General features: G+C 53.2%; 1 protein-coding gene across 1 annotated transcript in view; it reads right to left on the minus strand.

Moving 5' to 3' along the window:
- LOC109254011 (voltage-dependent P/Q-type calcium channel subunit alpha-1A) overlaps positions 1-24247 on the minus strand; it is a 277715-nt gene extending 253468 nt beyond the window's left edge. The window contains 2 exon segments of the mRNA XM_053897324.1: positions 11667-11980; positions 24060-24247. Coding sequence (XP_053753299.1) covers positions 11667-11926 — 260 coding nt within the window. The 5' untranslated portion in view covers positions 11927-11980; positions 24060-24247.
- Positions 24248-25590: the final 1343 nt, after the last annotated feature.

Consider the following 25590-nt stretch of genomic DNA (forward strand, 5'->3'; position numbering starts at 1 on the left):
AGGTTATTTCTGAGCTGTGTGCCTTCGGGAAAATTTCTCAACCACTCTGGGCTCCAGTCCCCTGATTCAAAAAGGAGGAAAGGGTAATTTAAAATATTCGCAAAGGGGGCGCCTGGGTGGCTCAGTCGGTTGGGCGGCCGACTTCGGCTCAGGTCACGATCTCGCGGTCCGTGAGTTTGAGCCCCGCGTCGGGCTCTGTACTGACAGCTTGGAGCCTGGAGCCTGTTTCAGATTCTGTGTCTCCCTCTCTCTGACCCTCCCCCATTCGTGCTCTGTCTCTCCGTCTCAAAAATAAATAAAACGTTAAAAAAAAAATTTTTTTTTTGAATAAAATATTCGCAAAAGATTAAACGAAAGTATCAGAATGCCTATTACAATGGTGGCCAGGGCATGTGCTTAATAAATGTTAATAAGTAACAAAAATAAGACGACCCTCCAATGCAAGGCTTAAGCCACCAGCGGTGGCTTTTGACATCACCATCTGCCCAGAAATCACCATACAAATGACCTTCTCTTCGTCTCCGCTGAGACAAGCTACATGTCAGGTTAGATACGGCTATAAATAAAGTTTTATTGGTACCTAGTCATCCATTCACACATTTTCAAAGGCGGCACAAAAGCAGAGCTGAGTCACTGCTACAGAGACTATATGACCACATGACCCCCCCGGAGCTGGACACATTCACTATCTGGCCCTTTGTATTGGTCTGCACCCCAGATTCAGAGGTCAGATTTTCATCTCTCGGCCACAGACTCATTCCGGTCTCCTATCCCGCTCGCGTGAACTTTTGCTGACCACCTCCTATGCACTTCGCCCTGGTGCCACGTAATCAGTAAGATTAAGGCCTAGCTAGTCCGCATTCTACAGACAAGGCAGGGGAGGCCGCTGGCGGGGTCACCGGCCCGAGGTCACACGGCACGTACAGAACCAGAGTGGCAAATCCAGGCACAGTGGCTCCAGAGTCACCAGGCTGTGAAGGCTTAGAATCCCCGGACCTAAGATGCAGACCGGAGAAGCCCCACGGCCCACACTTCTAGGCCATTCCCAGGCCACCGGAGGGGAAAGACAGGCTGTTTTTTTCTTCCAAGACCTGGCTGGCTGCGCCCCGCCGCGTCAATGCACTCTCCCCGACTCTCTGCACCGGGAACTTCTGTAACCATTCCTGGAGCCCAGAGAGGCCGTGGTACTTTCCCAGGGTCACCCAGCTCTGAAGGGAGGGGCTAAGGTTTGAAAGCAGCTCCTTTTTGCCCCCAAATCAATCCTCTCTGCAACACTTGGGGCCCTCCAGCAGAACTTAAAACTGGTAAGAACAGCCTTCTCGGGTGGCAAAGGAACAGATTTGCTTTACGAGGTGGCATTTTGGGGAGATGGTGGCATTATTTTTGTTTTTTAATTTTTTTTTTTTAATTTTTGAGAGAGAGCGTGAGAGGGGGCGGGGAGAGAGGAAGACACAGAATCCGAAGCGGGCTCCAGGTTCCGAGCTGTCGGCGCAGAGCCCGACGCGGGGCTCGAACTCACGGACCGCGAGATCATGACCTGAGCCGAAGTCGGAGGCTCAACCGACTGAGCCACCCAGGCGCCCCAACGTGGCATTGTTTTTTTTAACTCGAGTCACCGACCCGACTCGAGGCGCTGGGCTCACCCAGGGGTTATAAGACCTGCCCCCCCCACCACCACCAAGGGGGCTGTGACAAGTAGAAAATGTTAGAAGGTGAGAAATTACTACATTTTATTTTATCCCAACTTGGCCTCTCGGAGCCGATTCTGGCGACAGATTTGGAGGACGGGTTATGTGTGCCACACTCACCTTCAAGGTTTTATAGATTTCATTCGGAACCTGTCTCAGACTCAACACAGCCACATTTAGCAGATATCAGGTGTCTTCTCCCCACAAAGCGCTGTGCTGGGCAATGCAAAAGATTCAAGGATCAATACGAAAAGGATGTTCCTTCATGGAGTTTAGTACCTAAAAGGCGCGGAAAAGCTAAATGGTCACACCTCATTCATTCATGCACGCATTCAGTCTACTCTGTGCCGGCATTTCCAAACTCACGATCTTGCAAGAAGAGGAACTAAGAGCTTGGGCTTGGTACCTGGAGAGATCTGGGCTCCAAGGCGGGTTCTGCCCTGTAGTCTTCATTATTTCCCTTTCTGTGCCTCCGTAGCCTCCTCTGTGAAATGGGTGCCGGGGTGAGGACCCCGTGAATTCAGACCCTAAGCTCCTAGGCCCACGGTGATGGTGGGATAAATGGGGGCTGGTCTCTGTGTACCCCCTGGATGATGGGGGCAGTCACTTGTCTGCCTCTTCCTCCAGGCAGACCCCCCTGAGTACATCATGCAGGCCTTGGAACCAGAGGAGGCCCTGGACAGAGACCTGAAGTCAAAATGAGGTTCACTGGCTCTAACGAACTCGCAGGTCTCCAAGCCAGAGACCCAGAAAGGTCATCAACACAGATGTTCGATTCACTCAACAAACACTGGGACCAATTCCCTCAACAAACATTGGCACCTTCTATGCACCAGGGACACTGCAGTGGACAAGGAGGACAAAAAAACCTTGCCTTCATGGTCCCAGCAGTCCAATTCAGAAGGAAACACACAATTGCAGGCAATGAACAGAGTGATGTGAGCCACAGTGACAGGGCAGGAGTCTCTGCACAGGGAGCATAAGGAGCTGACATCTGTCCCGAGACTGGATTGCAAGAAGGAGCCAGCTATGGCCAGGGCATCCCAGACAGAGGCAACAGCAAGTGCAAAGGCCCTGAGGTGCAAACACGACTTAAAAATGCCAGGCATGGAAGGTAGGCCAGGGAGACTTGACCAAAGTGAGAGCAGTTATGGTGGAAACGCAGGCGGAGACGGAGCAGATGACCCCCCCCCCCCGGGAGGAAACAGTGCAGACAGCCTGGAGAGCGCAGGTGCACAGACAGCATCAAGAGAATCTTGGGGTGTTTCAAAGGTAGACTTTGGCAGCAAGAAGAAAAGATGGGAATGAGCGGTGGGCTCAGGGGACATTTGTTCACAAGCTGCTTGGGTTCCAAAAACTAGCATGGAAAACCTGATTGATCATAAGGGATGGGATGGGGGGGAGGGGGCCCCCAGGGGGGGACACCGTGGTAGGGGGTGCTCCCCAGGCCCTCTATGGCTGGCCACGGCCAAAGCTGTAACTGCTTCAGAGGACAAAAGGAGGGTCTTTCTGCACCAAAAACCAGCCAGCTTGCACTGAAAAAGAAACTCCCTGGGACCAGACCTATTTTTTTTTTTTAAATATCAAGTAGGCTAGAATTGTCCAACTGCCTCCCTTAAAAAAGAAGGGAGAAAAAAGTGCTCTGATTTCCAAGCAGGTCTTTAAAGGTCAGGTTTGGGTTTAATTGTGATGTCTAAACAACTTGCTATTCTTTTTTTTTTCTTTCTTTTTCTTTTTTTTTTTTTTACTGTGTAAACTGAGGCCTCTAGGCGCAAAACAGTCGACATTCCTGGGACTATAGCAAACCAGCATCAAGGCTCACTAGGTACCTGCATTGTTTTAAAGACCTGCCATATAATAACGCATTAAATTTCACCTTTGCAAGAATTCCAGAAATGGGTGTTATTACGTCGATTTTACAGACTGGGAAACTGACACGCAGAGAGAAGAATGCCCCTCCCCCCAGAGTCACAGAGTCATTGAGGGGCAGGGCTGAGATGTGAAACCCCGCCCCTCTGGCTCCCAGTCCAGGAATTCAACCACAACCCCAGCCCAAGGCCTGATGGGCCTCAGACTTGACCCCAGGACCCACCTGCAGCCCTCAGCCCTCTGGGAGCCCTTCAAACCCTGAGATCCCCTCATTCATCTTTATAAGCCCTTTGTGCCTAAAAAAAAAGAAAGTGCCATATACGTAGTGATGGAGGATTATATGGCAAAAATTGGACTCTCGCTTTGGGGCCGCCTTCCATTTCTCAGAACCCCAAGAGGGAAGGATGAGCCCCGTAGGTGAGTCCCCCCAGGAGGGTGAGCAGATCGCTTCCTGCCTTGGCTGCCAACGTCCGCCGGGCTCGGGAGCCACAGCGCCACCTGGTGGCTGGTCGTGGCAGCCGCAGGCGAATGGGCATCCCTTGGCCTGGGCATCCGCGACGCCAGGACCGAAGCGGGCAAACTCCTCTAAATGGCCTATTTTCAGCTTTGCAGGCCAGTCTGTTACAGACCGGACTCCACCACTGTGGTGCAAAAGTAGCCACAGACAAGAGGCACACAAAACGACCGGGGTGCGTTCCAGTAAAACTTTATGCACACTGAATTTTGAATTTCATACAACTTCACATATCAAGAAATATTACCCTTCCTTTGATTTTTTTCAACCACTTAGGTGTAAAAACCTTTCTTAGCCCATGGGCCATACCACAACAGGTGTCTGGCCAGATTTGGCCCCCTTACTGTAGCTTGCTGATTCCTGTTCCGGAAGCTAGGGTCCCAGCAAAGAACAAACCAGGCAAAACTTTCTGCCCTCGGGGAGCTTATGGAGAGAATATAAATAATCAACAAGATAAAAAGCCAAATGTATAATACATATGAGTTGGTCATCAGCACTAACCAGAAAAACAAAGTAGGGCAGAAGAAATCGAAATGTATAAAGGTTAAATTTTAAAGAAGGGGGGGGGGGGTGCCTGGGTGGCTCATTCAGTTAAGCGTCCGACTTTGGCTCAGGTCACGATCCCACGGTTCACAGGTTCGAGCCCTGCATCGGGCTCTGCGCTGACCGCTCAGAGCCTGGAGCCTGCTTCAGATTCTGTGTCTCCCTCTCTCTCTGTCCCTCCCCTGCTCATGCTCTGTGTCTCTCACCCTCAAAAGTAAACATTTAAAAACATTTTTAATAAATAAATAAATAGGGGTGGTGAGGAAGGGCTTGCTGAGGAGGTGGCCTTTAAGTAAAAGGCATTAGGCGGTAAGGAAGGAGCCATATGGGTGCCTGGGGGGAAAGCATTCCAATCAGAGGGAAGAGCCAGTGCAAAGGTCCTGAGACAGAATTGCCCTGATATGTTTGAGGAACAGTGAGGAGGCCCACGTAGCTGGAGCAGGGTGAGTAAGGGGGAGAATGGGAAGAGGTGAAAGCAGGCAAGTGACAGATCACACAGGACCTTGTAGTGGGGGAGGGGCAGCGAGAAAGGGAGACCCAGAACCCAAAACTGGCTCCAGGCTCTGAGCGATAAAGCACAGAGCCCAGCGCAGGACTCGAACTCAGGAACCGCATGTGTGGTTTAAACAAAACATGTCTCTTTGGGGTCCAGTGGCATTAGTCATTTTACCAACAGTCCCACATAACCCTAAATAATCCTAATTTGTCCGCTGAAAACCACGGAACTATTCTATGGGGTATCGAAGACGAAGGGAACAGGGGTAGGGAAGGGGCCGAGAATAAACGAGAAAATCGGTTCGCTAGAAGAACCCGTGTTGCCTTCTTCCTCACCCGGTGCGTCCCTCCTCTGAGCTCAGGCTCGGGGACCAGAACGACTCGGGCTGCCCATCCCAGCCAGTGACCTGCAGGATGGCTGGGCCTGAGCTCCCACATCCTAGAAACAGCCAGTTCCGGCCTGGGAGTCAAGGCCACACCACCCTGTCCCGACTCAGCCCCCAGATGCCTCGGTAACCCTGGGGGCCTGCCCGCCCGTCTGCATGAGGAGCAGACCAACGGCAATAGTAAGAACGACACGGCCGGCTCGCTGAGTGCACGTGACGAGACGTGCGGCACAGAGATGCTGGAAAATAATGATATTCTGCACTATCTTTTAGTAAGTGTTAGTCATGGTCCTTACGGCGGTGTGGCTGGCTCTCCTCTCGCCGCCCTCCATTCTCGTGCGCAGGCCCTCTGCTCTCTGGCGATGACGGCGACCGTGGGGATGACTTAGAACCTGGCTGCTTAGATCGCCCTCCGTGGACCCAAGGACCCACCCCACACGTGAGCCTGTTAGAAAGAAATGCAGGGGCGCCTGGGTGGCTCAATCGGTCAAGTGTCTGACTCTTGATTTCAGCTCGGGTCATGATCTCACAGTCGTGAGGTCAAGCCCTGCATCGGCCTTCATGCTAACGACCCAGAGTCTGCTTGGGACGCCCCAGGAGCCCTGCTGGATGAGAGGTGCATCTCACAAAGCCCCGCAGGGGTCTGCCAGCCGGGGATGAGAGTTAACCCTCCCCGCCCCGGTCCTTCCCCACCCTCCACACTCTTCCTGCTGGCTTCCTGTTGGTTTTCCTGCTGGGTGGAGAGCTGACTGTTGACCGATGTGTCCGAAGGCCCCACATGGAGCTGAGCACGGAGAGGGTGGCCTAAGTATTGGTAAAAGAAAGAAGTCCTGGGGGAGGCAGAGGGAGGGGACATGTTGGGGTGGGGGAGAGCAGAGGGGAGGGAAGAGGGACCTCCTCACTCAACTCGGGGTGCAAAAATCTCCAGAGCGGGTTGGGGCTCCCCAGGGAGTACATCCGCGGCAGTTTGAAACCAAATGCTCCAACTTCCAGCCCTGTGATTATCTCATCTAAAACAAGGAAAAGCTGGGGCACCTGGGCAGCTCAGTCGGTTGAGCGTCTGACTCTTGATTTTGGCTCAGGTCACCCATCTCAGGGTCATGGGATCGAGCCCCGTGTCGGACTCCACGCTGGGCGCGGAGCCTGCTTAAGAATCTTCCTCGATAGATAGATTCGATGATAGATAGATAGATAGACAGATAGATAGCAACCCTCACTCATTCTCACCCGGTGCGTTCATTCAACTGATATTTCCTGTGTAACCTACGCGGAACCAGCCTGGGTCTCAGGGGCCCGGGACATTCCAGTGGGCAAGACAGACAAGAAAGGAGATAAAGAACCATACAGCGTGTGGTGATCTACCAAGGTCTGCACGGCCCTGCGCAAATGGGTTGACAGATTCAGACAAAGGCTGGCAACGTGGGCACGTGGCCTAAAAAGGCCACTGCCCGGAGAGCAAGGGTTGAAGAAAACAGTAACGGGAGCAGGCAGGAGCAGCGAGAAACGGCCAAGCTGGGGCTCTGTCCGTTCCTGGCACCAGGATTCCGTCGGTCACAGGCAGAAGAAACCCTAGTGATCTCATTCAATCCCTAGCAGAAGGTGGCCGAAAACACGTTCGAGATTCTCAGGAAGACATTTTGAGACATGGAGTCACATTCACGACGGTTAGTTTCACCTCGGTGGATACTTTTCCTGCGTGGGATTCCTACAGATGGGCAAAGCCACCACGGTCAGCAACACGTGCAGAAATAAGGCTCCCGGGGCGCCCGGGGGGCTCAGTCGGTTGAGTGTCTGACTTCATGATCAGCTCATGATCTCACAATTTGTGGGTTCGAGCCCCGCGTCGGGCTCTGTGCTGACAGCTCGGAGCCTGGAGCCTGCTTCCGATTCTGAGTCTCCCTCTCTCTCTATTCCTCCCCCCACTCAAGCTCTGTCTCTGTCTCTCTCAAAAATAAATAAACATTTAAAAAAAAATTTTTTTTTAAAAAGAAATAAGCTTCCCAAACAGACGGTTCAGAATGGTGGATATTCTGTAGAACGAGCGATCTGGCTTCTTCTGTGAGCCACTGGGACGGTATAAAGGGCGGACAGGGAGAGAACGCTATTATTGACGAAATAAGACTTAGAGAATCCCCACGTGACCCAGCAGCACACCCAGGAGAGTTGAAAGCAGGGTCCAGAAGATATATTTATAAACCCATGTTCACGGCAGCGTTATTCACAATCACCAAAAGGCGGAAGCAGGGCCCGTCAACAGATGAATGGATACGCACGGTGTGGTACGTCCACACACTGGAATCGTATTCAGCCCTAAAAAGGAAGGGAACTCGAACACAGGCTACACCATGGATTAACCTTGAGGACTATGCTAATAACAAAAGGACAAATACCTAGGACTTCACTTATGGGAGTAGCCAAATTTTTTTTTTATTTTTTTTAATGTTTACTTATTTTTGAGAGAGAAAGAGACAGCGCGAGTGGGGTTGGGGCAGAGAGACAGGGAGACACAGAATCCGAAGCAGGCTCCAGGCTCTGAGCTGTCAGCACAGAGCCCGACGCGGGCCTCGAACTCATGGACCGCGAGATCACGACCCAAGCCGAAGTCAGACGCTCAACCGACTGAGCCACCCAGGTACCCCAAATGCGACCACAAATATTTTTTTCAAAAGACAGAATGATCCAATACAACACGCCCACCTTCCTGATTCAAACAAATCAACTGGGAAAAAGACAAGCAGAGACATTTGACTGTGGAGTGGAAATTAGGTGATATTTTAAGAAATCACTGGGGCGCCTGGGTGGCTCAGTGGGTTAAGCGTCTGTCTTCTACTCAGGTCATGATCTTGCGGTTCGTGAGTTCAAGCCCCTCATCAGGTTCTTTGCTCACAGTGTGGAGTCAGCTTGGGATCCTCTGTCTCTTCTTTCTGCCCCTACTGATGCGCTCGCTCGCTCTCTCTCTCTCTCTCTCAAGAGTAAACAAATGTTAAAAAAAGAAGAGGCACCAAAAACCATTAAAATACCTAGGAATAGGGGCGCCTGGGTGGCTCAGTCGGTTAAGCGGCCAACTTCGGCTCAGGTCATGATCTCGCGGTCCGTGAGTTCAAGCCCCACGTTGGGCTCTGTGCTGACGCTCAGAGCCTGGAGCCCGTTTCAGATTCTGTGTCTCCCTCTCTCTGACCCTCCCCCGTTCATGCTCTGTCTCTCTCTGTCTCAAAAAAATAAATAAACGTTAAAAAAAAAATTTTTTTTAATAAAAAAAAAAATACCTAGGAATAAATCTAACCAAAGAGATGAGAAATCGATACACTGGAAACTATAGGAAGCTTATGAAAGAAATTGAAGAAGACACCAAAAATGGAAAAATATTCCATGCTCCTGGATAGGAAGAACAAATATCGTTAAAATGTCGATACTACCCAAAGCAATCGACATATTCAATGCAATCCCTATCAAAATAACACCAGCATTCTTCACAGAGCTAGAACAAACAATCCTAAAATTTGTATGGAACCAGAAAAGACCCTGAATAGCCAAAGCAATCTTGAAAAAGAAAACCAAAGCAGAAGGCATCACAATCCCGGACTTCAAGCTGTATTACAAAGCTGCAATCATCAAGACCGTATGGTACTGGCACAAGAACAGACACTCTGATCAATGGAACAGAATAGAAAACCCAGAAATGGACCCACAAACATATGGCCAACTAGTCTTTGACATAGCAGGAAAGAATATCCAAAGGAATAAAGACAGTCTCTTCAGCGAGTGGTGCTGGGAAAACTGGACATCCACATGCAGAAAAATGAACCTGGACCACTTTCTTACACTATACACAAAAATAAACTCAAAATGGGTGAAAGACCTAAATATAAGACAGGAAGCCATCAAAATCCTCGAGGAGAAAGCAGGCAAAAACCTCTTTGACCTCGGCCGCAGCAACTTCTTACTCAACAGGTCTCCGGAGGCAAGGGAAACAAAAGCAAAAATGAACTATGAGGACCTCATCAAGATAAAAAGCCTCTGCACCGTGAAGCAAACAGCCAGCAAAACTAAAAGGCAACTGACTGAATGGGGGAAGATATTTGCAAACAACGTATCGGATAAAGGGTTAGTATCCAAAATCTATAAAGAAGTTACCAAACTCAACACCCAAAACACAATCCAATAAAGAAATGGGCAAAACACATGAATAGACACTTCTCCAAAGAAGACATCCAGGTGGCCACTGACACATGAAAAAATGCTCAGCATCACTCCTCATCAGGGAAATACACATGAAAACCACAATGAGATACAGCGTCACACCCGTCAGAATGGCTAACATTAACAACTCAGGCCACAACAGATGCTGGCGAGATGCGGAGAGAGAGGATCTCTTTTGCCCTGCTGGTGGGAATGCAAACTGGTGCAGCCACTCTGGAAAAGTCTGGAGATTCCTCAAAAAATTAAAAATAGAACTACCCTATGATCCACCAACTGCATTGGTAGGTATTTATCCAAAGGATACAGGTGTGGTGTTTCGACGGGGAACATGCACCCCAATGTTTATAGCAGCACTAGCAACAATAGCCGAATTGCCATTTGCAACGACATGGATGGAACTGGAGGGTATTATGCTAAGTGAAATTAGAGAAAGACAAAAGTCCTATGACTTCACTCATATGAGGACTTTAAGAGACAAAACAGATGAACGTAACGGGAAGGGAAGCAAAAACAATATAAAAACAGGGAGGGGGACAAAACAGAAGAGACTCATAAATAGGGAGAACAAACGGAGGGTTGCTGGAGGGGGGGGGCGGGGAGGGGCTAAATGGGGAAGGGGCATTACGGAATCTACTCCTGAAATCGCTGTTGTACTATATGCTAACTAATTTGGGTGTAAATTAAAAAAATAAATAAATGTTTTAAAAAAGAAGAAATATGCGTGAATGGATGGATGGATGGATGGATGGACGGACGGACGGAAGGACAGGTTTGGTGAGTAGCTAGATCGGCGGATCGGGAGGAGAAAGTCAGAAGGAACGCGGCTGTGGGCGAATCAAGTTTCATCACATTGCCCCCAACGTGCCACCAGATGTCAGCCTAACCTCAGGAAACCGCCTCAGAGGCCAAATTAGCACCACCTTTTGAGGACACTGTGTTCATCGCAGTCCGTATCTACACAGCCCTCACGAGCGCACCCTGCACCCAGCTGGCATTTCGATTCCAGGTCTCCCTCCCAGCAGACCGAACATCCAGGGAAGCCTGGGGGACAGCCCTGTGGGGTGCCGGAGACCGTGTCTGTAACTTCCCAGGGGTCAGACCGGTGCATGGAGTGGGCGGGAGGGGCATTTCTGGGTGCCCAGGAGTGCTTAGCGTCCAGGCCAGCCTCAGCTCCGGTCGCCCTGAAATCTGCACTGGGAATCCCACCTTCCTGATGTCCGTCCAGGAACCCACCCCCGTCTTAAGCCTTTGCCAAAGAAGCGCTTGAGAAAAAGAAAAAGAAAAAAAAAAGCGCCAGCTCTCCTTCTGTACCCGGGACTGAACGGTTCACGCACTGCTTTCCAGCCTCAGCCTAGAAGAGCGACTTCAAGGTGAGGATACGAGCCCAGGGAGGCCTCTCGCCCAAGATCACAGGAGCAGAGCCGGCTCAGAGCCCCCCCACTTCCTCGCCAAGGCGACTCCCAGGAGAAGACCCACTTTCAGGGTCACTGGCAGAGGGAAAGGGGGCCCAGGACCAGCGCCCCCGGAGCCAGCACATCCCCCCCCCCCCCCCCCCCCCCACCAGCGCCTCTCTCTGCCTTCAGCACAAACTTCACCTCCAGCCGCCAAACCCTCGGGTTTAGTTCCAGGGCTTGAAGTAGACATGTGATCCCCGCCCCCGCCGTCCCCCCCCCCCCAAAAGAAACCCAGCATTTCTCAGCCAGGTTCAGGAATGCCTCCCACCGGAAAGACTGGCCAACCCATCCCAGGGGACACCCACCGACCCGGACGCCCTGCCAAGCCAACCAACTCCCCCCTTCGCTGGGGCACCCTGGGCTGCGCGGGGGTTCACGTGGGGGGGGGGGGGAGGGGGGCTCCCAGGCAGGGGACGGGGCTTCAGCAGCCATCCTCGCCCTAGGAGCGCGCTCCCGCCCCGGAAGCCACCCCCGGGGGCGCGCCCGCCCCCCACCCGCCGTTCCAGCCCGGACTCACTCCCATTCCTTCCTCCGGGCCTGCGGCGTGCTGTGGACTTTGTGCGCCTGGTGGGCCAAGATGACATCTCGGTGGTCCACCACGCCGCCGCGCCGCTTCAGAGGGGGCCCGGGGCAGGGGCCGCTCATCCGGGGGCCCCGTGCGTCCTGCGGGGCGCCCGCCGTGCCGTCCGCCGCCGGGGGGCCCCGGCCGCCGTCGTGCAGGGCGTCATAACTGCGCGGGGAGAACATGGGATCCGGGACCCGGGAGGCCTTCCACATCCATGGGCCTCGCTCAGAACTCGCAGGGTCTTCGGCCTCCAGCACAGGGCGCAGCTAGAGGGGAGAGCAGAGAGCGGGCGGACGGTGAGCGCGGCGCACAGCGAGCAGGGACGGGAGGGAAGGGAGCCCGGGGACAGCCGCTCGCGCTGCCCCCGGGGCCGGGGGTGGGCATCTCCTTGGCAACTCGGGGCCGGGAAGCGGGTTCTCGGGAGCTGCCCGGCAACCGACGAGGCCCTGATGGCGGGACGCACCACGGAAGGTGGGACTCTGGGTGGCTCAGCGCCTCGGGGCTCCTCGCTGCAAAATCGGTCATGGAGAGGCTGCTGGTGGCCTCCCCTCCCGCCCCTGGGTGTCGTGAGCCCCACAGAGTCACTGGGAAAAATCAAAGGGCGAGGTCAAGGGTCGGCTTTAAAAACCCACGTGGGGCGTGGCCATCTGTCCGGTGAGCCTGCCTGCTCTTGGCCACCTGGCTGGGTTTTTGAAAAGAGAAAAGGGATAAGGGTGGAGAGGTGATGGGACAGAGCTTGTGGGACCTTTTGGACCGTGGGGAGGACTCTATTTGGTTTCTCCTGGAAGGAGATAATCCACGGCTTTTGGAACGCCCTGGAACACTCCACCCAAGCAATTCTTCAATCTCAAACCTATTTCTCCCTCCTGAAAAGTGGCCTCTCAGCGTCCGTCCAAGAAAAGCAGACCCACTGGAAGGCTAGCATGAGTGAAACAGAGTTATGAGGCTGAATCTCACGCATGAATGTTGATAAGCCACCTCAACACCCAGAGATGTAAGGAGAGAGGTGCAGAGGAGGAGGCCACCTCTGGATTGCCAAACAACAACAACAATAACGTATGTGGGAATGGAAGCTCATCTTCCCCAACCCACGCCCCCCCCCCAACTATTTCCTGTTTCCTCTCCCCCTGCTGGAAGCATCCAAAGACTGAGAGCTCTCCTAGCCTGTCCTGAGCCGATCAGCTCAACAGCAGTTTAACGTCAACAGTTACCCTCTGTTTTCTTTCCAAATCGTGTACCTGATGGGGTTTAATAGATCTCTCCTTCACAATGCCTTTAAGCTTCAATTTACTCTCATGAAATCTTACGCTAAGTCACCTACAGTCGTGCATTTAGAAAGCCTTTGTTTTTCCACATGCATTCCCCTTGCGCTGAAAAAAAAAAAATCTGTAATTTCTCCATGAGCATGTACCCGGGGAAGGCATTTTCCTTCCCGTTTTACAGAAATACAACTGAGGACGGAAGGTGGATTCAAGTGCCTTGCTACCAGGTTCCATTTCTACCTGCAGAAGTCCCCCCTCCCCCCCCAAAAAAAATATTATTACTGCCTCAGGATTTAAAAAAAGAATCTAGCTTACAGGTTGGGTGTGCTGTAAGGATCTACCACTTAGCTAAAACCCCAGAGACCAGGCACAGCAGAAGCACCTTGATGGAGAAAGTTCTGCCCATCTACAGAAGATGTATTTGCACCTGGGAAGGTGGGAGGAGGAACAGGAAGGACAGAATCGAAGGCACACATCCCAGGTGACACCCTCTGGGACATCCCCCCGCTTGGCCTGCAACCCCAAAACAAGACGCTCCATACCCCACCCCACCCTACGGAGCATGCTCCCGGTCTCCCCATTTCCTTGCAGGCTTCCCCATTTACCATGTAGTCACTCCCCTCCCGCCCCCCCCCCCCCCCCCCCCCGGCTCCTGAGCCGCCTCCACTCCCTGGGTCACAAGCATCACCGGGTCCCAGCCGCGGGCCTCCAAAAATATATCCTGGATCTGATCAGTTTTCTGGCCACTGCCTGCCCCCTCCCCCAACAATGCTCACTTGACCTTGGGCAGCTGCCTCGCCCGGGTCAGCGGGCTTCCCAAGTCCCACCCTGTACTCGGCTGGGCAGTCAGTGGGTCCTTCTGAAAGTCTTCGGTCAGCACTTCTACTGTTACAGGAATAAAAGCCACACCCTACAGGGCTGTCCCGTCTCCCTGACCTCATCCCCTTCACTTCTCCCCTCTGCCTTCCCACTCCAGAGTCACGGGCCTCCTCACCATTCCTGGTCTCTGCCGAGCTCATTCCACCTTTGCACCTGCTGTCCCCCTCATCTCCGATGGGCTGACTCCCTTTCGTCATTCAGGGCTAGGGTCAGATGCAGGCACCCCCCCACACTCCCCCCCCCCCCCCCCGTCGCATCCTCCAGTGCGGTCAGTCTCTGGGACTGGGACCTATGTGTAGCCTTCGATAACATCTGCCGCCCCCAAAGGATGTCAGCACCACGGAGGCAAGGATCACGACCTGTCTTGTTGGCGTCGGGTCCCTGCCACCTTAAATATCTCTTGCCTGGATGAACGAAGGGTCTTAGGAAAGGGTCTCCCCAGCAAGACATCACGAAGCGCCTTGCGACTGCCTGGGGTCCCGGGCTCCACCTACGGAGGGAAGGGACGAAGTACGGTGGGAAAGAGGCCAGGTCCTACCCCAGCACACGACCGACTCGCTGTGTGGTCCCCAGCAGTTTGCTCAACCTGCTTCCTCCTACACAACGTGGAGGCGATGGTGAGTGCCACGGAAAGCCACAGGGGTCGGTGAGCTAACCTGTGGGAAGACAGCATCCTGAGCACGGCGCCGGGCCACGGCAAGTGCTGGTGGCCGAGGGGACAGCTGCCCGAGCGACACCATCCAGCGTGCTCTGCGGTGCCCTCGCGAGCGGTTCCAGCGGGGCCCCAGCTGTTCCGCGTGTACACACGAGAAACAAACACATCCCGGGCCAACGGGCACTTGCCGGCCGGGTATCTGTCCCTGGCACCTGCTGGGCCCCCTGGCCAGGTGTGCTGTTCCCCCTCTCTGTTTGCCCAACCACTGCCCAGAGGAAATGGCAAAGCATATGGGGTTTGCTTCCCCCTAGAAGCAGTGAACAGACGGCGCAAAGAGAAGACAATGGGGGAGAAAAGCAAACAGAAGAAAATAAGGCATGAAGCCCGAGGCCACAGAAAGCCCTGTCGTTAACGTCACAGGAATAGAGTTTTACAAAGCACCAGGCATGCTTGTATCCACCACAGCACCGAATCCCAACTGAAGAGCCACCTGAGAGGGGGGACTGACCCCCTACTGCCATGCCTGGACCAGCCCGAGTTTCCATGGCAACCGGATGGTGCCCAGAGATGCCGCGATTAATAGAGGCTGGTACTGGTGCTCGGGGGAGGGAGGAAGGACGGAGGGGACCGCAGGGAAGTCTGGGGGCCTCCTGTGACCCCCTGCATGTGGACAGGGACATTTACACAGCTGTGCTGGCCACCAGGCTTCACCGCCCGTGGGCGAAGTGCTAGTAACAGGTAAAGCAGCTTCATCTCTGGTGAAAATGCATAAAGGTACAGCAAGGAAGCAAAAAAGCAAAGGAAAACTATTCCCTAAAACTTCTCAAGCTCACCATATACGTTGGAAAGACACACGATTCTCCTAAATATAGACAGGATGGGAACTGAAAAATGCCCCAAGGGGGCGCCTGGGTGGCTCACCCGGTTAAGCGTCTGACTTTGGCTCAGGTGATGATCTCACGGTCCGCAAGTTCAAGCCCCGCGTCGGGCTCTGTGCTGACAGCTCAGAGCCTGCAGCCTGTTTCAGATTCTGTGTCTCCCTCTCTCTGCCCCTCTCCTGCTTGTGCTCTCTCAAAAATAAAAACATTAAAAAAAATTTTTTTTTAAATCAGAAAGGAAGCGGGGCGCCTGGGTGGCTCAGTCAGTTTGGCATCTGACTTCAGCTTGGGTCACGATCCCACGGTTCGTGGGTTCGAGCCCCGCGTCGTGCTTGGTGCTGACAACTCAGAGCCTGGAACCTGCTTCAGATTCTGTGTCTCCCTTTCTCTCTGCAACACGCCCCCCCCCCTCAAAAATAAACAAACATTAAAAACTTTTTAATAAAAATAAACATTTAAAAAAAAGAGAGGGACACCTGGGTGGCTCAGTCAGTTGGGCGTCCGACTTCGGCTCAGGTCATGATCTCACCGTCCGTGGGTTCGAGCCCCGCGTCGGGCTCTGTGCTGATGGCTCAGAGCCTGGAGCCTGCTTCGGATTCTGTGTCTCCCTCTCTCTCTGCCCCTCCCCTCCCCCACTCATGCTCGCTCTCTCTCTCTCTCTCTCTCTCTCTCAAAAATAAACATTTAAAAAATTTCAAGATAAAAATAAAAAATAAAAAAAAAGAGAGAGCAAAGAAATAACACCTCCACATGGACTCCCTCCCCCCACCTCTTCTCTCTTACTCTCTCTCAGTCTTTACTCTCTTCCATTTGTTGCTTGAGCCTCTCCCGGGTGGTTTCACGCCTTCCTGCCTTGGCTGTGTGGTTAACGTGCACACGGTCAATACAGCATCTTAATCTAGCCCTGGACAAAGAAAGGTTGCTAAGTCCCCGCGGAAACAGTGTCCCCTCCAGAGTCCTAGGCTGAAGAGTGTGAAATGCAGCAGACCGTGGCTTCTAACAGCCAGGATGACGGTAATCCAGATGTCATTTTCAGCCGACCTTCAGACGCATTTGTCACCTTCCGGATGATGGTTTACTGGGCTGATAGTAACAGTGATTTCCGAGCCCTGAGCAAACACACTCTCCCGAGCAGGTAGCCAGGGATGGGGCGGGTGTTACGCCTCCGCCCCGGAGTAAAAACTCACAATGGGGAGGAATAAAAGCAAAAATCAAGAAGTTGGAACTACATCAAACTAAAAAGCTTCGGTCCGCTGCCTTTCAGCCTTTTGGCTAAGATCAAGTGTAAAAAGCTTCTGAGTGGAGGAAAATATTTGCAAATCATAGGTCTGATAAGGAGGGAGCATCCAAAAATCTACAAAGGCCTCGTGCAACTCAGTATCCAAAAAAAAAAAAAAATCTAATTAGTGGGCAGAGGAGGTTAATAGACATGTTGCAAAGAAGAAATCCCAATGGCCCTTGAGCATGAGCACGTAAAAAGGAGCTAAGCGTCCACTCGCCATGGGGAAATGCAAATCAAAACCACACTGAGAAATCACTTCACACCTACTACGATGGTTGTTATCAAAAGGACAAGAGAAACATCCCCGAGGGCTTCCGGAAAGGCAACCCTAGGGAGGCCTGGCTGGCATAGTCGGAAGAGCGTGCAACTCTTGATGGTGGGGCGCTGGAGTCGTGAGTTCAAGCCCCACGTTGGGTGCAGAGAGTACTCACGTAAAAACGTAAGAAAAAAATTTTTTTAAAGAAAAGAAAAGGTGACCCTGGGCACTGATGGCGGGAGTGACAACTGGTAAAGAGGAAAGCACCCAAATGTCCATCCACAGAAAAATGGACGAGCGAAATGTGGTGGAGTATTATTAAGTCCTTGAAAAGGAAAGGGATCCTCGGGGCGCCTGGGTGGCTCAGTCGGTTGAGCATCTGACTCTTGATTTTGGCTCAGGTCATATGACCAAAGGGTGGTGGGATCGAGCCCTGCATTGGGCTCTGCACTGAGCGTGGAGCCTCCTTGGGATCCTCTCTCTTTCTCTCTCTCTCTCTCTCCCTCTCTCCTGCCCGCCCCCCCCCCCCCACCGCTTGTGCATGTGGTCTCTCGCTCTCTAATTTTAAAAAAAAAAAAAAAGGAGTTGTTTTTTGAGAGTTTGCTTTTGGCACACCTGGGTGGCTCAGTCGGTTAAGGGTCCGACTCTGGCTCAGGTCACGATCTCACGGTTTGTGAGTTCGAGCCCCGCATCGGGCTCTGTGCTGACCGCTCAGAGCCTGGAGCCTGCTTCGGATTCTGTCTCCGTCTCTCTGTCCCTCCCCCGCTCAAGCACGCTCTCATTCTCTCTCTCTCTCTCTCTCTCTCAAACATAAATAAAACATTTTAAAAATTAAATAAAAAATAAAATAAAAACGAGCAAGTCTCCAAACCACAAAAAAAAAAAAAAAAAAAATCCCTACATCTTAATAAAGGTACTTACATATCCACAGCTGCCCCGGTGTTCCAGCCTTCTTGCCTCACATCCTGACACCCACCAACCGAGGACGTACCGAGCAGGGACAAACACATACAAAGGCTACCCGATTCGGGCCGCATGGGCTCACCCCACATCCCACCTTTGCACAGAGAAGCAGAGAGCAAGGTTACGTGAAAAATAAACCCCGGGCCAGCAAGAACTCTCCCTGCTTGGAGCAAAAGTACAGAACTGCCCCCACATACGTAAGAACACAGCTAAATAAAACGCCAGGCCAGACGGCAGAGAGCAGCCGGCCAGCAAGGCCCTGAGCTTGGCTGCAAAGCTCCAACCCCAGCGAGATGCGCAGCTGCGGTGGGTTTTCACCTGCTTTCTCCCTCGCGGGCCCATCGCGGCACAGCCGAGACACGTGCGCTGCCTCCCACTGGCATGAACGGATCGCCTGGGATCGCTGGGTTTCACAGGCAGCCCCAGGACATTGGCTGGGACTCAGGAGGGAGACGGGGTGGGGGGCGGGGAGACTGCCCGTGGGGGCTGCTGGGCGGGAATCCGTGTGAGCCGCTGAATCTCGAGCTGAATTCTTTCTCCCCACTTCAGGTCATGCCTCCATCAGCCTCCCGTCACTGGCTCAGGCGTGCATTCACCCAGCAACATTTATTGAGCACCTACTGTGCACCAGGCACTGTTCTAGGCACTGGGAATCCAGCAGTGAACAAAAGAGACTCAAGCAGCCTGCATTCGTGAAGCTGATATTCCAGTAAAACATGCAGACGGCCAGATTGGAAAAAAGAAAATGGGGGACTGAAACGTCATTTAGAGAAGGTGGCCAGAGGAGGCCCCAGTGAGGAAGAAGGATTGGAGTAAAGACTTGAAAGAGGTGAGGGGGGAGCCATGAGGGTATGTGGGTGGAGAAAAGCATTCCAGGCAGAGGGAAGAGCCCGTGCAAAGGCCCTGTGGCTGGAGCTTGCCTGGTGGGTTCAAGGAACGGCAAGGAGGCCTGAGTGGCTGGAGGGGAGTGAATGTGCATGAATGGGAAGGAGGTGAGGGGCAGGCCCGAGGCACTGGGGAGTTAAAACCTTTGGATATGCCTCAACCAATGACTATCTGGGCGTTGGTGGAGAAATGCCCCCCGTCTTTGCAGGCAGCCGGCTTGGGACTGGATCCTGGATCTACCACCCCTTGCTGTGTGACCTTGGGCAAGTCCCTTCACCTCTCTGGGCGGCAGCTGCCTCCTCGGTGAAATGATCACTGACTTCACAGAGTTGTAATTGATGAACTGATTTCTACGTAACATGCTTAAAACCATATCCCAGACATGGTAAGTCCTAGATACCTGTTTGCTTTTATTATGCCTGTGGCTGCCAGTAGGATTCCATTCTCTGCAGAATCGCCAAAGCCTACTGCGGTGCCGGGCCTACAGGACAGACACAGGAAGTGCTTGTCGAAAGGCAGGTCAATGATCCCTCTTGTCCGGGCCGGGCAATACGGCAGCCAGACCAACAATCTGGATGCTCAATGCCATTTATCTTCTCTCTCTCTCTCTCTCTCTCTCTCCCTCCCTCAAACTTGCTTGACCCCATCCGTGCTGGAAGATCAAAAGTCAAAAAGGACAGATGGCCACGGGGATAAAAAGTTTCTCCCAGGGGCGCCTGGGTGGCTCAGTCGGCTGAGCGTCCGACTCCGGCTCAGGTCACGATCTCGCGGTTCGTGGGTTCGAGCCCCGCGTCGGGCTCTGTGCTGACGGCTGCGAGCCTGGAGCCTGCTTCGGATTCTGTGTCTCCCTCTCTCTCTCTGCCCCTCCCCCAGTCGCGCTCTGTCTCTCTCTGTCTCCCAGGGGAGACAAAATTTGTTTAAAAAAGTTTCTCCCAGGGGAGAGGGTTCCTTCAACGTGTCTTCTTGAACTAAACCACTAAACGGAGGAGGTGGGGAGTGTTGCCTACACTCTGCATCTTTGGATTTTGTTTCCCCCCCACACTCGAGGCATATTTTTTGACCTCTCAGGTAAGGGTTTCACTATCCCCTCACTCATTCTGCCCTCTGGGCCGGTCACTGGCTGTGCATGGCACGCACACATTAATACGTTACAACACGAATTCGTCACGATGGCAGTCATCGGTGCTGCCGTGCGTCGTGCGTTCAACAACTATTTACCGAGCACCAACTGTGCGCCCCTGTGATCCAGCTATCGTGTGCCTCGGCATCTTAAAACCCTTGAGAAATCGTCTAGAAGCGGTGTCCCCTTAAGGCTGCACGACACCTCAGTGATGGTTTTTGCTGGAGAGAAATAGCCAGCTACCGAAGTTGGAGCCCCTTTGGACTCCTCAAGACTCTCACGTCCAGTCTTGGCAAATGTTCGAAGACCCAGTCCCCCTACGCCTTTGTGCTTGGTAACTAAGAGTTGCCGTGTGAATTCATAGGTCCGTGATGGGGCTCTGCGGCTCTTATCTGACCTGCATGATTTAGGGCAGGGGCAGGTGGGTCATGTGAAAAGAAGGGGAAAATACGAGCTACAAAAAAAAAAAAAAAAAAATAGAAGTCAAAGTAGCCAGTCCCAAAGGCTACCCATTGAATAATTCCATTTATATGAAATATGGAGACGAGAGGGACCCCCAGAGGCAGAGAGGAGACTGGTGGTTGCCAGGGAGGGGTGACGCAGGGTGACTGCTTTCCTTTTTGGGGGATGGAAATATTCTGGAACTAGACAGAGGGGGGGGTCGCACAACAGTGTGAAGGTACTAAACACCATTAAATGGCACGCTTTGAGGGGCACCTGGCTGGCTCAGTGGGCGAAGGGTGCAATTCTTGTTCTCGGGGTTCCAAGTTCGAGCCCCCAGGTCGGGTGTAGAGATTACTTACAAAAGAAATAAATCTTAAGAAAAAGCACGCACTTTAAAATGGTTAAAATGGAAGGGACACCTGGGTGGCTCAGTCAGTTAAGCATCCGACCCTCGATTTCGGCCCAGGTCATGATCTCGCGGTTTGTGGGTTCGAGCCCCTCGTGGGGCTCTGTGCTGACAGCGCGGAGCCTGCCCGGGATTCTCTCCCTCCCTCTCTCTCTGCCCCTCCCCTTCCCCCACCCCCCTCAAAATAAATAAATACATAATTTAAAACTCAGTGTAACTACATCCAGTGATAATTCCTTTTTAAAAAGTAACGCAACTTATATTTTCTTTAAAAATAAATAAATAAATAAATAATGGGGCGCCTGGGTGGCTCGGTCGGTTGAGCGTCCGACTTCGGCTCAGGTCACGATCTCGCGGTCCGTGAGTTCGAGCCCCGCGTCGGGCTCTGGGCTGATGGCTCGGAGCCTGGAGCCTGCTTCCGATTCTGTGTCTCCCTCTCTCTCTGCCCCTCCCCCGTTCATGCTCTGTCCTTCTCTGTCTCAAAAATAAATAAATGTTAAAAAAAAAAAATTTAAAAAAAAAATAAATAAGAAAGAAAGAAACAGGAGCACCTGGGTGGCTCAGTCGGTTAAGCCTCCGACTTCAGCTCAGGTCATGATCTCGAGGTTCGTGAGTTTGAGCCCCAAGTCGGGCTCTGCGCTGACAGCTCGGAGCCTGGAGCCTGCTTCGGATTCTGTGTCTCCCTCTCTCTCTGCCCTTCCCTGGCTCAACGCTGACTCTCTCCCAAAAATAAATAAACATTAAAAATTAAAAAACAACAACAACAACAACAAATTTTAAAAGGAAGCCAGTGAATTTAAATAGAAAAAAAATTGCTTACTAAAAAAAGTAGCCAAGACTTAGTAAGCACCCTGTTGTGTACCCAGGACTGTGCGTCACCTAGCCAGGCCTTCCCGAAACCCTAGGAGGGAGCCGCCAGTGTTAGCTGGGTGGTCAGCCAGGAACCCTGAGGGGTGGAGGGTCAAGTGATGCCCCAGGGCTTCTCAGACTCTGACCACCTCCGGGCTGCTCAGGATGTGTTCAAATGCAGATTCGAACTTGGCAGAGCTGGGTGGGGCCTGAAACTCTGCGTTCTTTTTTTTTTTTTTTAATTTTTTAAAAATGTGTATTTATTTGTGAGAGAGAGAGAGATAGAGTGTGAGGAGGGGAGGGGCAGAGAGAGGGAGACACAGAATCCAAAGCAGGCTCCAGGCTCTGAGCTGTCAGCACAGAGCCCGACGCGGACCTCGAACCCACGAACACCGAGATCACGACCTGAGCTGAAGTCAGACGCTTCACCCACTGAGCCACCCAGGCGCCCCTGAAACTCTGCATCCTTAAAGGCTGCCGCTGGCCCAAGGCCAACACTTTGAGGGGAAGGTCTGATGCTCGACAAAACCAGTCAGCTTCCTCCATCAGACAGGCTTGGCCTTGCCAGAGGGGGCAGAACAACCCAAGAGCCCCTGCCTGTCACTGTGAAGGCAGAGACAGCTGAAAGATCCTGGAAGAGAATCTTCCTCACTTGCCCCGGGGCCTTAGGGGCCTCTGGTGCTGTAAGCTAACATTTCAAAAAGAATGATGAAATCAATAAGTAAAATCCTCTGCCAGAGTTTTTACTGTCCCAGAGCTGCACTTGCCATTACTTTGCGGGTCACTTGCACAGCACTTTGTTCAATGTCAATTCCACCCTTTGTCCCTGGAACCCTGGTCCTGATCTGTTTCCTGGGCAGCGGCGGGGGGCGGGGCGGGCAGACACACGACAGCGTGTAGTTAAATCCGTCTTATTAAATAAACCCTCCTAGAGGAAGGACGGTATTTGCCCCTAGTGACACCTTTAGGCGTTTCTGCAAATCTCTGCGACGCCGCAGAGGAAAACAAAATTGTCAACAGGGATAAACTCAGCTACTTAAGACGTTTGCAGATCTGGGGGCCTTCCTGCCGCCTGGATTTGGGGGTGTAGGAGGGACTAGAAGCCAAGCGGGAAGGGAGGGGCCAGCATCAGTCACAGACCCCCAGCCACCCACCCCACCCCCGCCCCAACGGCAAGGGGCTTAAGACTGTCCCCGAAAGAGACGGCAAGGGTGCTGTGAAGTCGTCGACTCTGAAAAAGAATCCGGACGGAGCCGCCTGCCCAGCAGAGACCCATCCCCAGGACCCCGGCTCGGAGCTCAGGAGCCAGGGGGTGCAGATAGGGGCTCCCCCTCTGTGGGTTCGGCCCCAGCTTGAGGCTGCCGCCTCCAGGAAGGCCCTCTGCCCTGTTTACATTCTATTCTGGTTCCTACTCCCGGCGCAGTCTCCCACGGCCCCCGAAGCAGGAGCCCACCCCCCTCCACCCCCCAGAAGGCAGGAGCCCCGCCGCCCGCTTCCCCCGCCCGCCCCCTCGGGTCGCGGCGACACGTGTCCTGCGAGGCTGCCGCTGTCAGCAGCTCGAGCAGGAGGGGAGAGGGATCCCGCTGCCAGTCTCACGTCTTGGGGAACAAAAAGCCACCCCGAGAGTCCACCGTGTCCAAAATAGAAAGGGGGAGGCTGGTCTAGAGGGGTGACGAGCGCTGTCCCCGCTTGTCATTTGGCGCAAGGGAGGGGAGAATATTAAATATGAAACACAGCAAGCGGTTTCCTAAGACGAGGTAATTATTCTCAACAGCCTAAACTCCACCTGCCATCTCCCTCTTTCCAACATTCACGCTGCCCTGAGCACAGAAAACAAGGCCGGGCCACACCGGCGAAGGCAACTTTTGTTTCGGGGACCCCCCCCCAAAGACAGAGGCGATGGGGGAGGGGAAGGCGCGCGGGACCCCGAGAGCCCTGTCGCCTGTCCAGCCTGCCTGGGTCTCCACGCAGAAAGAGGCTTAATGCAGACCCGAGGGCGGGGGGGGAGAGGGGGTGGGGGCGGAGGACACGAAAAAGTCCAATTTGGCTCAGATCCGAAACTACTCACGGGAAACCGCGCAAGCCCAGGGCAGGTGGCGAAGCCGGGAGGCGCTCCAAGGGGGGGGCTCAGGGCCGTTGACAGAAAATGGGTTTTTAAGAAAGAAATGTTCAAAGTATACGCTGGAAATGAAGGCTCTGCCCCCCGCACCTCCCGCGTGCAGAAAAACTATCCAGAAAGGGGCAGCGGTTTTTCAGCCAGAAACAAGGAAAATCTGGAGATACACGGTCTCCCCTCCACCCACCCATCCCCCCCCCCCAAAAAAAAAAAAACCACCACGATTCATAGGAAGAGGGTGAGGGAGGTCATGGCGTTTCCACCTCTGCAGACAGAGGGAAATGTTGCAGCTGCGGGAGAACGGATTCGACTCCCGGCAGGACCGGCCCCAGCGGCCCCAGCTCGCTCACCTGTATCGCATGGGCTCCGGGGCTCCGGCGGTGTAGCTAGTGAGCGGCGCAGCGCACCCGCCAGCTGTCCTGAGGGTCCCACCTTGCCAGCGCCCGGGGAGCCGAGCCAGCTGAAGCCCACGCACCCATTGCCCATCCAATGGAAAGGAGACGAGCAGAGAGAAGGGGGGACGCCAGCAGCAGCCGTGTTCCGAGCCGAGGGCTCCCCACAAAGGCAGGCGCCAAGCTTGGCTGTGCCAGCTGCAGGGAGGGGGTTGGGGGGGTGCAGAAAGAGGAGGAGGTTTCCCTGATTCTGGGAGGGGGGGGGGGGGAGGACTAGCAATTCATCAGCAATTGCTCATTTCCAGCCAAGCGCTCCTCGGGGACCCAGCACGGGAGGCTGGATACGTTGCGCCCCCCGCCCCTCCATTGCTCCTAAGGGAAAATTAATTTCTTGCTCTTTTCTCCAGGCCCCTCAGCAACTGGCGCCGCGCGACCTCCCAGCACGGGGCAGGACACTAGTTTCTAGAAGGATATGCTGTTTATCCTGCAGGCCACCTCCTTTCAAGACGGGCTTCTCTTAAGGAGCAGGGGAGGGAGGGTAACACGAGGGCTCGCTCTCTTCCTGGGGGGGGAGGGGAGGGGGGGGGTCTGCGGAGGGGGCGTGTCCAACAGGCGGGAGGCGGCAGGGCTGTGGAATCACGCTCACAATTTAAGCGTCTCCCCTCCGCCAATCGCAACCTAAATTATTGATGCCCTTACAAAAACACAATCATTAGAAGACAGCTGCTGAGCCCCTCCCTGAGTCTTTTCTGTTCTTTCCCCAAACAGCTTCCCCTTCCCCCACCCCCCACCCCTCCTTAGCCCGAAGGGTCGTATTCTTGGAACGGAAAGGCAGAGAGAGAAGGAAAACAGCCTTTCCAAGCAAAAAAAAAAAAAAAAAAAAAGCAATTGATTGCAAGTTCTGGGGTTTCGTTGCCACAGGCAAACACTTAGGTTCCAAACACTGAGATGACCCCCAGCCTGACTCTATTTACAGGGGGCCTCCTGTTAACAGTGAGGGTTATGTTTTTCTTCTAAGAGGCTTCTAGGGTACAGAGAGACCCCATAATTTTTCCCAAGGTAGAGTCAAAGTCGGGATATCTACCTTCCTGGGGATAGCAACACTTTTTTTTTTTAATTGAGATAATTATGTCAGTTTCAGGCATACAGCATTATGATTCCATAGTTGTATAGATTGTGAATCGAATATCTAAGAATGTGGCATTGTTTAGACAGAATTGAACCTGGGCTGGATGTTAGGGAATCCTGAGAAATTAGTGTTCGTTTGGGGGGTTTTTTAATGTTTTTCTTTTTTTTTTAATGTTTATTTATTTTTGAAAGAGAGAGACAGAGAGTCAGCAGGGGAGGGGCAGAGAGAGAGAGGGAGACACAGAATCCAAAGCGGGGTTCCAGGCTCTGAGCCGTCAGCACAGAGCCTGGCTCGGGGCTCAAATCCACAAACCTTGAGAGCATGACCTGAGCCGAAATGGGACGCTTAACCGACTGAGCC

The sequence above is a fragment of the Panthera pardus genome, unplaced genomic scaffold, assembly GCF_024362965.1.
Source record: "Panthera pardus isolate Hobbes unplaced genomic scaffold, ASM2436296v1 HiC_scaffold_8, whole genome shotgun sequence".
Taxonomy (NCBI): Eukaryota; Metazoa; Chordata; class Mammalia; order Carnivora; family Felidae; genus Panthera; species Panthera pardus.